This window comes from Gopherus flavomarginatus, chromosome 14 (assembly GCF_025201925.1).
Source record: "Gopherus flavomarginatus isolate rGopFla2 chromosome 14, rGopFla2.mat.asm, whole genome shotgun sequence".
NCBI lineage: Eukaryota > Metazoa > Chordata > Testudines > Testudinidae > Gopherus > Gopherus flavomarginatus.
Genome location: NC_066630.1, coordinates 21,067,409 through 21,082,101, shown reverse-complemented (window position 1 = coordinate 21,082,101; position 14,693 = coordinate 21,067,409). Strand labels below are relative to the sequence as shown.

Genomic DNA, 14,693 nt, shown 5'->3' with positions numbered 1-14,693 from the left:
GACTTTGCCATATTCTTCTCTTGCTGATACTGGAATAAATCTGAAGAAACTCTAGTGAAGAGATAGACCAGACCAAAGCTAGTATAAGCAAGAGGAGAATCATACACCAGTTTTTTCTGGGATTTACTAATGTCCCAATTTCACCAGTGGTGGGCAACTGTAGGCCTGCCACCTAGATTATTGTTTGGTGCTACAAAAATAATGATCAACGCAGTTTCTAATATGCATTTATATAATGCCCTGAAAGTAGCTGCTATCTGAGCTGGAAGCCATTATGACCAATTCTTTCTTTGAGCTGGAGTGCTACAAAGGACATTTGAGAAACTCCGTTCTAAATGAAGTAAGCATAGGATACATCAGCTTGAAGTTTGTTTTATTTTTAAAATCACAAAGTCACCAAATAAAAGAATAAAACTAATATATTTCAAATCAATGAATAAAGAGGAACATATTTAAAATAATTATATCCATCGTTTTCTCCTTCAACAGACAATATTTTATATTTGCTCAGATCTAAATTATTCTCTAGAGCATCAAGTAATTTCAAATTAACTTAAAAATACTGTTAGCTGAGTACTTTTGGAATGTGAAATGAATATTCACAGCAGCATAAGTTAATCAGCACTTGATTCATATTTTTTTTAAATGAAATTGACTATGAAGTCTCCATTCAGTGTTATGTGTAAACAGCTCCCTCAACTTCAGTAGGATAGCTGGGAATTCAGTACTCCACATCAAGTCATTCTAAGAACTTACCATTTCCAGATCTCCATCAGCAACTGCTCGTAAGAGTTTTTCTATCTGTATATAAAATCAGAAAAGGGAATTTTAGTTGCTTTAGTAATACTAGTATTAAACTGTACTCTGAAAATCTAGTGTCCTTTATTAACCTCCTAATCTGATGCTGTAGGATTACAGCTGTCCTATTTCAGATATGTTGATAAAGTTTTAAAGGAAAATGTTATTAATCTATGAAACACAAAAGCGGTATAAGGCCTATAGCCATTCGATGATTTTTGAATTGCGCAGCAGAAGATAATCATTACTTATCAAAATATAGAACACATATGGTGCATATGTAAATAAGCCCATGCTAGTTAATACAGCAGATACATTTTTTTACTTCACCAGCAATTATGCGTATACCTTTATTTAGGATCCAGCATTACAAGGGAAATAAAAGCTATTAAAGGCATGTAGGCAAAAGGTACAGGAAGGTGCTCCAGGCTGGGACATGCCGCTGCTTCCAGGAGCTTTAGAGAGCCTGCCTTAGCCCCGCTGCGCTGCCGACTGGACTATTAATTGCCAGGTCCGCAGTGCTGACCGGAGCCACCAGGGCCCCTTTTCAACTGGGCGTTCTGGACTAAAACCACATGGCAACCCTAATCCCAATCCACCAATCAGGTGCTGCTGTTTGGGAAATGGAACAGACTGTAACTTTACTATAGGAAATTGACACTTGAGAGCAGTAGAGATATTATGCCTATTGAAGCAGTGCAACTGCACAGGGCTCTTTCAGAAGCTCCCACACAACACAGTAGCCCACAACATAATTTGAATGCCTTAAGGCAGCAGCTACATTAGCAAACTTTTCAGCCATCATTCAATATCAGTGTGGCTCCACCAGCCGTAGCAACTGTGGAAGCCATAGAGTAGACAGGACTCTGCCATTTTGCCATCATATTGCCTAACACTGTAGGCTAGAACAGTGGTTCTCAATCTTTCCAGACTACTGTACTCCTTTCAGGAGCCTAATTTGTCTTGACTACCCCCAGTTTCACCTAATTTAAAAGCTACTTGCTTACAAAATCAGACATAAAAATATACTGTTACTGAAAAATTGCTCACTTTCTCATTTTTACCATATAATTACAAAATAAATTGACTGGAATATAAATATTGTACTTATATTTCAGTGCGATGCTTGAATCTGTTTTTCACTTGGGAACCTTGTCTGAATCCCAAGCCCCACCACCCAGGGGCGAAACAGGTAACTTAACTTCACAGGAGGCCCCTATGGCATGGAGCGCCGGGCAGCTGCCCTGCATGACACCTCCTAATGTCATCCCTACCCTTGTGACCACCCCCCCCAAACCCATCCCATGACCACCGGGGGGCTGCATCCCCCAGGTTGAGAAACACTTATCTAGATGAGTTGAGTACCCCTTGGAAGGTCTCTGAGTACCCCCAGGGGTACACATATCCCTGGCTGAGAACCACTGGGCTAGGAGACTTACTATAGTGCAGCAGAAAAGGCTTTTCTGTTCCTCCTTGCTCCCCATTTAGAATGCTATGCTTTGCCTTCACTCCCTTGGTGCCCCGTGCTGTGTGCGGGATGGTGTCACCTGAGGCTGTAAAACCTCAATTGTCAAGGGAGGTTTACCACAATCTTGGGATTGTCACAGTCAGCAGGGATGTCCTGGGCATGCAGAAATGCGGCATCTACTCAAAGATGAAGAGGGACTTGGATGGGGACTTGTACAGGTTACTTTGCATATTGTTACATTAAACCTGTGTCCAACTCTGCCAGAGAGATCAAAATAAGGTCATGACTATTGTCAGAGTCTGATCTTATAGCTTACAGCCTTACAGTAATAGAATGGGATAGTAGGGATACACAGCTCTCTGGTCATCTTTCTGTTAAAACACTCACATCCTTATGCATCCAAGAACGCATGGGAATTTATCATCAGCAACCTAGTCAGAGGAACATTGCCATTTGTTGTGTAGCTTATGCATGATTCATTAATGGTTATAAAAAAGCTTAGCACACCTCCAGGTTCTTCTCTCCTCAATGGAAGAACTGTACCTTCCTTTGCATGCAAGCTCACAAGATGCAGAATTCCACCTGACACAGTCTGCTTCACTTCACCCACTTACTTGCTATTTTGTTCCATTGCCAGAGGGTAAAGCAGTTATTGCAAGATCCTGAGATGAGAAATTTCCAAAATTATTTGCCCATCTCTTTACTAATGGTTCTTTTCCATGGTGCCAGTAAGTCATGGCAAGTCATTTGTGTAGGACACCAAATAGATCTCTCCTTCATTGAATTGTTTGGACAAAGTTATTTAGCAGCCAGAAACGTGGATGGATTAAGACTCCATTGACCCCTTATCTAATCCTACAGCCTGTAGAGCCAATCCTGCCAGTCTCCTATTAATTCCAAATGCAATTCCCTACATGGAGAATTTGCAGAATTAGACTCTGGTCTTCTTGCTTAGTGGGAGTAATAGCAGTGAGCCCATGTGAAACTTGGCTAACAGTAATGAACTCAAGTTGGATTACAGAAAAGCCATTAACCTCAACAGACTAAGGTATAAACTGCTAGTAATCTTTTCTCCTTGTTTGAACTACAGACTTAGCCTTTGGAGTGTGATAAGTTTGTCCCTCTAAGAAAAAAACAAATCCTCAATCTGGTATTGGGTGAGATTTTGTGTGCATTATACCTTATTTATGGAGCAACATTACTGGGCTTGGCTATGTACACACAGACATGGACCTGTTATAAGGATATTACAGTGTAAATTACACACTGGAAAAAGTGTACACACAAATAAACACAGTATCCAAGAAGAGACTGATAATACCACAGTGTGAATTCACCTTTTTCACTCATGCTCCTTCATGCTTTTTGGAGTAATTATCTAAGAGCCTCCTAGAGTAAATGTTTAAGAAGAGATTTGAATCAAGAGTGGAGAGATGTGTCTTTTTTTTTTGTAAAAGGAAGGAAAGAGAATTCTAAGCAAGAGGTAGTATGGAAGGAGACAAAAGTATTTAAGAGGGTGGCTTGGAAGGAACAGAGGAGTAGGAAGAGGAAGAAGAAATTAAACCTGAGAGGTCAGGGTGGAGTTGAGTGGGGCTTGGGAAGGGAAGATGAGAAGTATGGGTTTGAGGTGGAAGGTGAGAGGAAGTGAGTGTGGAAATTCAAAGAGGAGTGACCTGGTAAGAGTGGATTTTATCAGCCACATTTTGGATATATTGGAACTGGACAAGTGACATGCAGGTACGGCAGCAGATGAGATATATTCCTTACGATGGTCTGAAAATTGACTTCCTGTGGTTTATTACAAAAGCTAGTCCTTTGTACTTCATCACGTTCCTTGTCAACTCCCTGTGTAGAATCATCTCTTTTCTATTATTAATTTTAAAAAACATATCATAAGATGTTATTTGATTCTGATGCTGACTTTTATAGACAGAATGGAAGAGTGAAAGCCCCCAGGAGTTTATGCACACACAGAGCACCCAGTTAACCACATTGCGATATTAACAGCTACAAAGTACACTTTAAAAAAAAATACAGTTCCATCATGAACACTTCCTAAGAGTCAAGCAAAACTGTATGCTTAGATAGCAAGGTGATAGCCAATAACTTGGAATAGCAGTGCTTCCCCATCTGCCCTAACACCAGTAGTGTGCCTCCTCCACACCCAAATATGTGTAGTGCCAGGTGTCTTCAGAGGTTTTCCTCACACCTGGGGAATGCCTTTACTTGGCACATTTCTGATTCACACACAAAGCAGGAGTTTGTTATTCACAGTATTCCAACCCAATGGGTGCTCCACTCTGTGCTCCTGTACCAAGAAGATCCCTACCTAGTGCAACAGTACTGAAAGACCTCATTGTTTGTGGAACCATCTCTGACTACTTACTCATTCTTAGTGAAGTGCTGAGAAAGTATAATACACGAGCTTTCTTTCCATGGAATCCTTCTCAGAGCAGGAAAGTCATAGTGTTTAAAGGAGACACAAGTGAGGATTTTTCCCTTTGGCTGAAGTGAAAAAACTTCCATTGCCCTTTCCTGGAGCTCTCCCTTAGTTTACTATCAGTGCTGGACTAGCTTATACTTATTGCTTACTGTTAATTAGCTATCCCAGACAGCTGTATCTGGGGGAGTAATTAAAATGACACTGTTGAACTGGCACTCAAGGCTACCTTTGCACTGCTAAATACCAAGCTTTTATTACTCTTACCTCTTTGTAATTATTTTTAACTTCTTCTTGTCTGGTATCTGCTGATGCTGATGACAAGCTGGAGACAGATGACCCTCTGCTGAAGGTATCTGCTGAATGCTGAGGAGACCTAACTGGAGACTTTAATCAGGTCAACAAAAACAAAACAAAACAGAGGGTTTACATCCTCAAGTTAAACAGCTAAAATGTATGCAAAAGATTAGCAACTCACACTGTTACCTCAGAAGCACTCTGTCCCCTTTCAAACGTTAGGTAGTTTAATTCCATCAATGATAAAATCTGCAGAAAAAGTATTAATGAAGAGATACAAATGTAACTCAATTTTAACAGGAATTTACTGATGGAAACACAAATTAGCCAACCACCTAATATCAGCAAAACAGATTATGACAGATCAGATTAAAGCAACAATTTGCACTGTTTACATTCCATATTAAAAAAAACCACTGCCATGCATTTTAAGATGTAAAATATGAGCTTCCTTTCTTAAAAGTGAATGGAAGTTATTTCTAATTGTAAGAGTATATGCCCACGTATCCCATTCACAACTAAGTTTCAAATACAGCTAAATCACTGTGTAAATGCATTTTAAAACCTCCCTGCTAGCAGACGGGGAAGAATACCTTGGAATTTAATGCACACTGCAGGGAAGTCTCTTTCACACGGTTCTGAATATCTGGGTTGGCTCCATTCTGCAGCAGCACTTCTATTATTCCTTGATAGCCCCAACGAGCAGCTATGTGGAGGGGAGTATCTCCTTTTTCGTTACCAGTATCTAGTCTACAAGAGTGTACATCATAATAGACTAAAGCTTTGACACACTGGAGAGAAAAGAAAAGCCACCAATGAATTATATCACTGGTCCCCAATCCACATCACATACGCATTCTGAACAGTAATGCTGGTTTTATTGCAGATCCTAGAATCTACTCTCTGGGATGGGTTTTACAGGTCCTATCAAATATATATCATTTTTAAAAGGCCATAATAAATAAATAATACAAGGAACCCATATAACTAGGCTTTCTAGCAACTACACCAATGTAAAAGGATACCTACATTAAACAAATATGATACAATAAGGTGCCAGTTTATAATATAAATTAAAGAGTCATCCTGCAAAACTGTGTTTTATTTACTTTTTAAAATAAATAAATGTAATCCAAATTGGCATCACAATTACAGGATGTCTATTAAGTTTGTTACAAAACAATTACTTACATCCTCATGACCATAAGTGCAGGCTAAATGAAGTGGAGTATTGCCATTATTGTCTTGAACATCTGTACTTGCCTTATAGTGCAACAAAAGAAGCTAAAAAGAAATTCAACATCTAAGAAACAGAAAATTAATGGACAAACAATTGTTACTGCTGTAGCACCCTTTAGGTTTCTAGGATGATGAATTACTATAGTACAGACAGAACCACGTCTCTTCTGCTTTAAACCAGTAAATAAATATGGCTGTCCTTGGCTTCGTGCCACTATTTTGCTCCAGTTATTGTCACATACTATTTAAAAACCACATAGTATCTCCACAAACTGTCTCTAAATCATCCACTGTAGTGAGGTACTACAGCACAGATAACATGGATATTCACTTAGTGTTCTAAGAGCACTGTAAAGGAAAAGGCTTTAATTAAGTGCATCATTTCATCCCTCTCTCTGAATTTCTTAGTTTTGAACATCTGAGTTGCTGCAATATTACAAAAAAAAATTGTTAAAAAATTCAAGTCTACAACAACTGAACTGTATGATTAGTCTATTTTCAAAACAATCTTTAAAGCATTGTATTTACTTGACTGATCATAATAGCTCTTTTGCATCAATCCAGAGCAGAGATTCCACCATCCTATCAGTCTATGCTAAACATTAGACACGACTAAAAAAACATATTGAAAAATACTATGAATACATAATGACTAACAACTAATGACAAGCCATACAAATCCTACTCTGAACTAATGGGCTTACAAAAGGTAACTGGAGATAATAAGGCTACTTTGAATAATGGCAATGCAGAAAAGCATATTAATTTGGCAAACCTCTCAAAATCTAGTTTTCAAACTAATTTAGAAAATGTTAAAATAGAATTTAAAAAAAATACTTTAACCAAGAAGACAGAGGGGACAAGAATTTATTCCCAACATGAGATCTTGTAGATCAGAGAAAATTTTGACATCTGGATTATAAACCTATAAAGTTTAGCATTTAATTAAAATGCTTAAAGGCCCTGAATTGTGATAGCACACAATTATAATGAAGCTTTTACATCTCTGAACAATGGCATCAGTAGAACAGCAATAGTTAGATTTTTTTTTCTTCAATTTATATAGGTGTTAAAACAATTCATTGGTTAAGCCTTTCAGTGCTTACTGTAACGTTCTGATATCCTTTCTGACAGGCAAGGTGAAGAGGTGTTGAACCGTGGTAATCTGTAGCACTGACTACAGCTCCTTTGGAAACTAACAGGTCAATTAATGACGCTTGCCCTATGGAAAATATGTGGTCATTAAAACTGAGAAGTAAACATCTCACAGGAAAAGTTACTTTCAAACTAAAATGAGAACTTCAAACCTTGACATTCTTCATTCTTGTGCACACTGCATATTCACTTTTTTAGTGCTTGCTCTTTGTAATGAACAGTCAATATACTACAGATTATTCAAGGGGACAGCTCAGAAAGGGGGCCACTCACTGCAACTAAACTGCACTTGTATATCTTGAGGGTGAACAGGGAATGGAAAGTAAACTGATGTCACACAAAGTGCTCTGCCCTTGGCATATGTACTGTGCAAGTCAAAGGTAATAAAAGCAAGAGGAATAGATAAAAAAAATTCCAGAGTAGATTAATGCGTCTGCTTACAAGTCTGAGGTCAGGACCATGACCCACATTAAAGGAGTGGGGAGGAATAGCATATATCATGACACATGTACTAGATCACAGGATGTATATAAGATTTGCCACATATGCTGTCAGTTTGTAATAGGATATCTCCTTTCTGAGGATACCACCTAATCTACCCATCTGTCTGAAAGAAATGCCATCATGGCAGCCACCAAGGCAAAAACAAATAAGAAGCCAAAAGAAAATGCAGACAGGAGCACCTGGGCTAAAGGGAAGAATATAAGAGTTTCATTCTGGGCCAGGATTTCTGTTCGTTTAACCCGTAAGTAAAATACAGTTCATGCAAAATTCATCACAGAATATAAGGTGAAAAATAAGCTAAGGTGTCCCCTTTCAAGAACTTAATGAAGAGTACACAGAAGGTAAATATTACAGTCATGGAAAGACAGCAATACTCACCACAAATAGCAGCTATATGAAGTGGTGTGTATCCCCTGTCATCTCTGGAAAACGGAGTGACAATGGAAGGATCATTCATTTTCCTATAAAACAGGGTAGTTTTCAAGAACATAGGTTATCTGTATATCAGGTACTGGGGAAAGTTTACAATCACACACACACACACACACACACACCATAGTTTTTAAACCTATTTAAGTTTTCAAACCTATTTACCCTCTACTATGTCTCATTAACAGATTATTCCATATGTGTTTTTTACTAAGCCAAAAGAAAAAAAATCCAGACATCTATTCTTTTGGCTGTGAAATCCAAATTCAGAGAGAAGAGTCACTCTTTAACGTGTCCAAAGGACGTCACACTATCTCCCCTCTATGGGAAACTGAGCTCCCAGCTTTTCACTACTTTCCTATTCAAATCCGCATGCATAATTCTGAGACACATACAATTTCTTCTGTCCCTCTCAACCTAGATATATACATACACAATCCTAAAATGCAGCCAATATCCTCTCCAACCAGAAGCATTTTCTGGACGAGGCACTGCACATTCCAGTATTGCCCTCATACTCTGAAGGAAATCCTGGAACACAGACGTTTAGAAAGCTTTTCATATGGAGATGAAGAATCCTTACCCAGAAACCAGTTTCTCACAATTGTCACAGAAACAGAGTGGGTGGCACATTTTCTGTACAGTGTCTTTATCACTGTCACCTTGACTTAGTAATCGTTCCACTTCCTCCTGGTTACCTGAAGCAATATACTAAAAAAAGCCAAGAGGAGAAAGTGTGAGGCATTGATGTGAAGAAGCTTAAAATAAAACCTACTTCATCCACTGAAGCACAAAACCAACGCAACCAATTATGAATGAAGCACTAGAAGCACTGGTGCAAGGCTGGATAGGGCTGCTGCACATAATCCCCAATGAGTTTTCAGTATAAATAGCCCTTAGATCTGATCTTTTTTTTTTTTTTAATGGAAAACAAACTAACTTTAATACAAAATTCACATTGTTGTCTTCCAGACTCAGTTACAACAATGTCCTCCCTCTGTTCAGACACATTATTACTAGCAGTTTCTACCAATAGCTGTATAATTAGTAGCTCTGCTTTGTCTTTGTACAGGTGAAATTCTCTTTTGATCATTACGAGATTAACACAGTATGTAGGAGATAGGAGGTGACTGCACTTTAGATTTTTTTTTCAGCAAAACTTCTTGGTTTTAGGCACCAAAGTCTCTGTAGACTAACAGCCATTGGCACTACATCTCTGTTTTAATGGGCTATTGACAATTACAGCAGTACTATTCCAACTCCATTTGTTTCTGTGCTAGAATCTGTAAAAACACATTGCTAACTTGCAGAAGCTTTGGCACAGAACTGCAATGCACTGATTACCCAAGCACCTCTTTATAGTCTAACATATGGTTTCTTGGCACTCCAAAGTACAAGCAGCATGGTGAAGTCATTATGAAGTGTGTGTTATAGTCTAGAAAACTGTGTGTAAGAGATTATATATGTACAACGTTCTGCAATGCAGATTTTTCACCTTGAACAAGCAATCTATCGGGGTTGTGGACATCTGGGACAGTAAGTTCATTCTTTGTCTCAAGAACTTGTCACTAACCCTCTCAGATTCCTGAAACGAAACAAGCCATGTCAACCAATGTTCCATATATTAGTAAAAAGAAAGTAGTTTTATAAAAAGTTATTATTTTTTAAATATGCAATACATATATTTACCAGCTCTTAGCTTATGTAACAGGTTAAAGCCTAAAAGTTTGATCTAATATTTAAAATTCTGTATCAATGACTTTGTACATTTGTACAAGAGCATTCCCTGTCACCTAATCGGATGTTAGTCCATAAAATAATCCCAGGGCACACCTTAGACATTTTAGTACTAAAACATCTGAGTTTCATTAACAAAATAAAAGTAGCTTTTGAAGTGGCCAAGTTAGTGAGAGGTGTGCTTCATATAAAACATAGACTAAATGAGGTGTGCCAAAGAGCAAGATGGACAGTCATAAAGCTACTGCCTAAAAACAGGCCCAGGGCAGATACTATCTGCTGCCAGCCATGTAGCAGAGTCAAGCTGAAGCCCCAGAATCAGAAAGCCCCTCAGAATCATGCTGGATTCATCTGAAGGCCTCTCTACCAAACATGGCCACAAAACCTGCAAAGTTAGCACTTGTGTTAACAGTTGAAAAGAAATGGATGACAGAGACACATTCTTCAACACTTGAGATTAAATCTAAAAATAACAATTAACTGTATTTGCATGTAACAAATACTCAGCCAGTGCCCTGTGCGCGAAGGTAATAAGGCAGCATATCAAACTGAAGCATTACAAAAATCAATTCAGAGCAAATGAACACAAGATCACCCAGGTTTCCTGGTGGTATTGGAATGTGGAGTCCAGCAGCTTTTCTGGAAACTTGGATCCCAAAGATTTTAATGTTAAGATCACAATCGGTGATCTCATGGAGAAAGCCTCTTAAAACCATCTATAAAGCCACCATCACTACTAGAACTACTCTTTTAAGAATTGAATAGAAACAGAAATCTGTTCTGGTGCTTCTAGATAATTTGGCTATAATTAAGGTTTCTTTCAAAACTTAAACATGTTTGATATGGAGAAATTTTAGGATGAAAACTTGCAAAGGATTATGGGTGTATGTGCTATTGTACTATTTTTCATAAGCCTCACATGAGCTGTGCTCTCCTTCCAGCAATTTCATTAGTCACTAAATGTACACAGTTGTAAGATGAATAAAAGGAACTCAATTTGCTTGCACATATATGAGCTGTTCTCTCCCAAAGTGTGTACAATCTTTAACATTGCTTGTTTTCTTCTTTGAATTTTCCAAACAAAATTTTAAAGCACTAACTATTCTAAGAACTTGTTTGGTTTTGATCACTAGTAGCCCCTGTATTTAGTTATGCATGCTAAACCATGGAAGTTTTTAAACAATACATATGACTGACCTACAATGGAAAACTCAATACAGAGATTTAAAAACTCAATACTGTGATGTGAGACTAGAGAACATGTATATCCTCTAAATTGTTTTGGTTTGTGTTTTAGTTACACACAAAAGATAGCAGGACAGACACCAATGTTTTCAAACCTTGGTGCCTAGCATTCTGGTACCTAAATATGTAGGCAGGTTTTTTTCAGAGGTTTGAGTGAAGTAGCATCCCGCTGGATGAGTTGACAGGTGTGAAAATGTGGATTTTAGTGCCTAATTAGAGGCACCCAGGTTTGAAAATGTTGGCCTGAGTGTGTAGTGCAATTAGTCAGAGACAGTTTAATAGTGCAAGTAATTACAATCTATGGAATTAATGAACACCAGAAATCCCAGGCAAGTAGTTCAGCACTATTTCCCCCTCCCCCAAAGGATGGCAATCCTCATGCTCCAGAGAACAAGCTTGTCACATGAAATATCAGGAAAGATTTTGCCCTGTTACATAATTGGCACATATTCCCACATGAGAATAAAGAGAAATAATGAATGGGTAACCTTCTGAAGCACTGAGTATTGACCATTTCTACAAGATAATCAACTGAAAGGATAAATTGCATGTTCTGGTTTAGCTACTATGTTCTACACTTCAGTGAGTAAGAATGAGGATTTCATTTGTTTGAGAGTAGAGCATGGGCCCCTGGATGGATTGTTTTGGTTAGAATACTCCAGATAATTACCAAAAACATTGCTTGTGTTGAAGTAGGACAACACAGATTGCATCCCCAGAACTTAAGCACATATCATCCCTTATCTACAGGGTAAAAGATAGTGAAATACATTAAAACCTGCCTTCAATCCCCTGCCAAAATCCTTAGACAATAACTGAGTCCAGAACAGTAAATACCTCTATTTCCACCAGTGCTGATGTGGGTCACTAGTTAGAGGGGATTTTATTATAATGAACAACACTTTAGACCTTCTGAGGATATGCAGAACTCTTGGATGGTTGAGGACATTACTGTCCATGTATTTCAGTGTGAAAGTCTTCTCTTCCCACTCCCCAAAAAGGGGCAGGTGTTTGGTTTCAGAATCTCTGAACTAGAACTTGTTGCTACATTCTGGCCTATTAAATGAAAGCCCTTTGTTACTGGCCCCTGCCACTGGGGCATATTAAGAGTTATGAAGCCCCACTATCCACAGGCACAAATTCAAAGAGGGGCCTTAACTCTCATGCCCCTCCTGTTCCTATCCATTTTACCACCCACACAGTAGGTCCATCCAGATACAGGCTCTTTTCAACTCATTTCCCAGCTGTGCCTCAATCTCTTCTAGTTTTCTCCATTGCGCCTCTAATCTTTTCCTCATTTGCTTTTTCAAAGTGCTAAGAGACATTTGCAGTCAACAGGCCAGTTGCCTTGCCTTGGATAGGCTGATTCCTCCCTGTGTTTTGCCTACAGTTGGGTGCTCTAGGGACTGGTGGCGGGAGGGGCTAAGAAGGAGCAGGCTGCCTGCCAGCAACTCCTTCAGAAGTGATCTGCCCCACTGCAAGCAGCATCAGGAGTTGTCACAGCAGAACTGGAGATTCAGCATCTTTCCTTACCATTTAACTCCTCTATTTCCCCCACCAGTACTGGATACCTTGGAATGGAGTGAAGGATTCAGCAGGATCCTATTGCAAGCAAAGACCCTGAAACTTGGCCTAGCGACTAGTGCCTCAGCCAGGAAACTGAAGACTAACTGATTTATTCTTTGCTGGGGCAGAACTAAATAGGAGATTAGGGATCAACACAAATGTGGTCAGTTGCTGAGGGCTGGTGAGACTGGCAGGGACTACACTACTACCCTGAGTTTTTACCCCTTTTTTCTGTATGCACTGCCCTTCTCCCACCCCACCCTTCTCCCTTCACTCTGGGAATTTTGCTCTTTCCTGTTCAGTAGCTGCTGGGTGGCTTGTACTAGTTCTCAGCTCTACTCCTCACTGCACAGGGCTCACAGTGCACTGCATAGAAGCAATGCCTGTTCTCAGATCCCTTTATATTGAGGTAATCCAGCAGATTCAGACTGGCCCAGAACCCAAACAGAGAAGGGGAGTTTTGATGAATCGTGGCCCCAATTTCATTCTCCCACACCATGGGGGTCCTAACTTTTTCAGGCTTCCCTTCTTTCTTACAATAAACTTTATTGGTGACACCCCAAGCCTCAGTGCTGCAGCTGCTAAAGGAGCACTATACGATTCCCTGGTTTACACATCCCTAGGAATGGCACTAACAGGGGCAGCGGGGAGAGAAGGGGGACGACCCACAAAAGAAAGATTCCCCTAGATGCCTGAAGCTGATCTGGTTGCTCCCTGGTGTTGCAGACTCTCTTTTGAAGAGAACATTCACCATCTAGGTAACAATGGAAATGGAAGTTGGATGTAGGAAGGAAGCCCAGAAGGAGAGAGAGGAAAACTAGGAACCACCAGCACATTGAGCCTGCACTATACTCAGTCATTTGAAAGGCTTATCCAGCCTGCAAGGTTCAATCACTACTCTGCATATACTCTGGCTTCAGATTTCAAATGCAACAAGTTGGTACCAGGGAAATACTCTGAGGCACTGCTCGGGTCTCTGACTCTCCCTATTTGGAACTCTAGAAGAATCAATTAGCATTCATCTGCTGAACAGACGTCTAAGATTGTCAGCAATGTCAGAAAATTGGAACAACCTTTAATATATAGTGAGATCTCCCGTTATGTAAAGAATTGCTCTATTCAGTTATCTGAAGACAGATGGACCAGACTTAGAGGAAGGCAATTTTTATTCTTTTTAAAATGAAGAACTTGGTTTTTTTTTTTTAAAAGAAAATTTTTTTTTATATAAAACAATTGTCTTTTAAAAAAAAAAAAAAAAAAGAGACTACAATTCACCAAACACAGTTTACTGGCATCCTCAGTGTTAGTTCATGCGCTGTTTTACAAAGGGAATTTAAAAATGTAAGTATTTCTGGCCTGAAAGTGAGCTGGGACTATTGCTATTTCTATTACAAGAATTCTGAGATAGCTGCATGATGGCTGAAATTAAAAAGGAAAAATTGAAAGCTTTGTTTTTAACATTAACACTTTATTATATTTTCTTAACAGGATTCAATATAGCAATATAACAAGAGATACTAAATACAAAATGTCATTCTTTTTAAATGTTCAATAGTTCAGAGTACCATAGATTTGTGGAAAGATCACCACAGAAAAGCAAAATAGCATTTTACCATAAAAGTATTTCTTTAGATAAAATTTTGAATTTACCTCTAAGAGGTTTTGCTTTGTTAAGATTGTGCCCTGGAATTGTCCCACCCCAAACCCTGTACATTGAGCCAAATCAAGCAATCAGGCCACAGTAATCCAGATTCCAGTGCTATGCAGTTGACAGATAATTCAGCAAGTCCCAGTCTCTCTGGTCCCATGTTCACA

The 14,693-nt window shown here is 39.0% G+C and overlaps 1 protein-coding gene across 9 annotated transcripts in view; it reads right to left on the bottom strand.

The window, feature by feature from the left end:
• The window catches only part of ANKRD27 (ankyrin repeat domain 27), a 96,543-nt gene that overhangs the window by 31,710 nt on the left and 50,140 nt on the right, over positions 1-14,693 (bottom strand). For all 9 annotated transcript variants that reach the window (XM_050923051.1, XM_050923048.1, XM_050923049.1 and 6 more), the window contains 9 exons: positions 9,826-9,915; positions 8,914-9,041; positions 8,280-8,362; positions 7,349-7,464; positions 6,195-6,287; positions 5,597-5,794; positions 5,193-5,252; positions 4,974-5,093; positions 757-801 (listed from right to left, as the gene is read on the bottom strand). In XM_050923051.1, the coding sequence (XP_050779008.1) occupies positions 757-801; positions 4,974-5,093; positions 5,193-5,252; positions 5,597-5,794; positions 6,195-6,287; positions 7,349-7,464; positions 8,280-8,362; positions 8,914-9,041; positions 9,826-9,915 (933 nt within the window). The remainder of the gene's footprint in view (positions 1-756; positions 802-4,973; positions 5,094-5,192; positions 5,253-5,596; positions 5,795-6,194; positions 6,288-7,348; positions 7,465-8,279; positions 8,363-8,913; positions 9,042-9,825; positions 9,916-14,693) is intronic.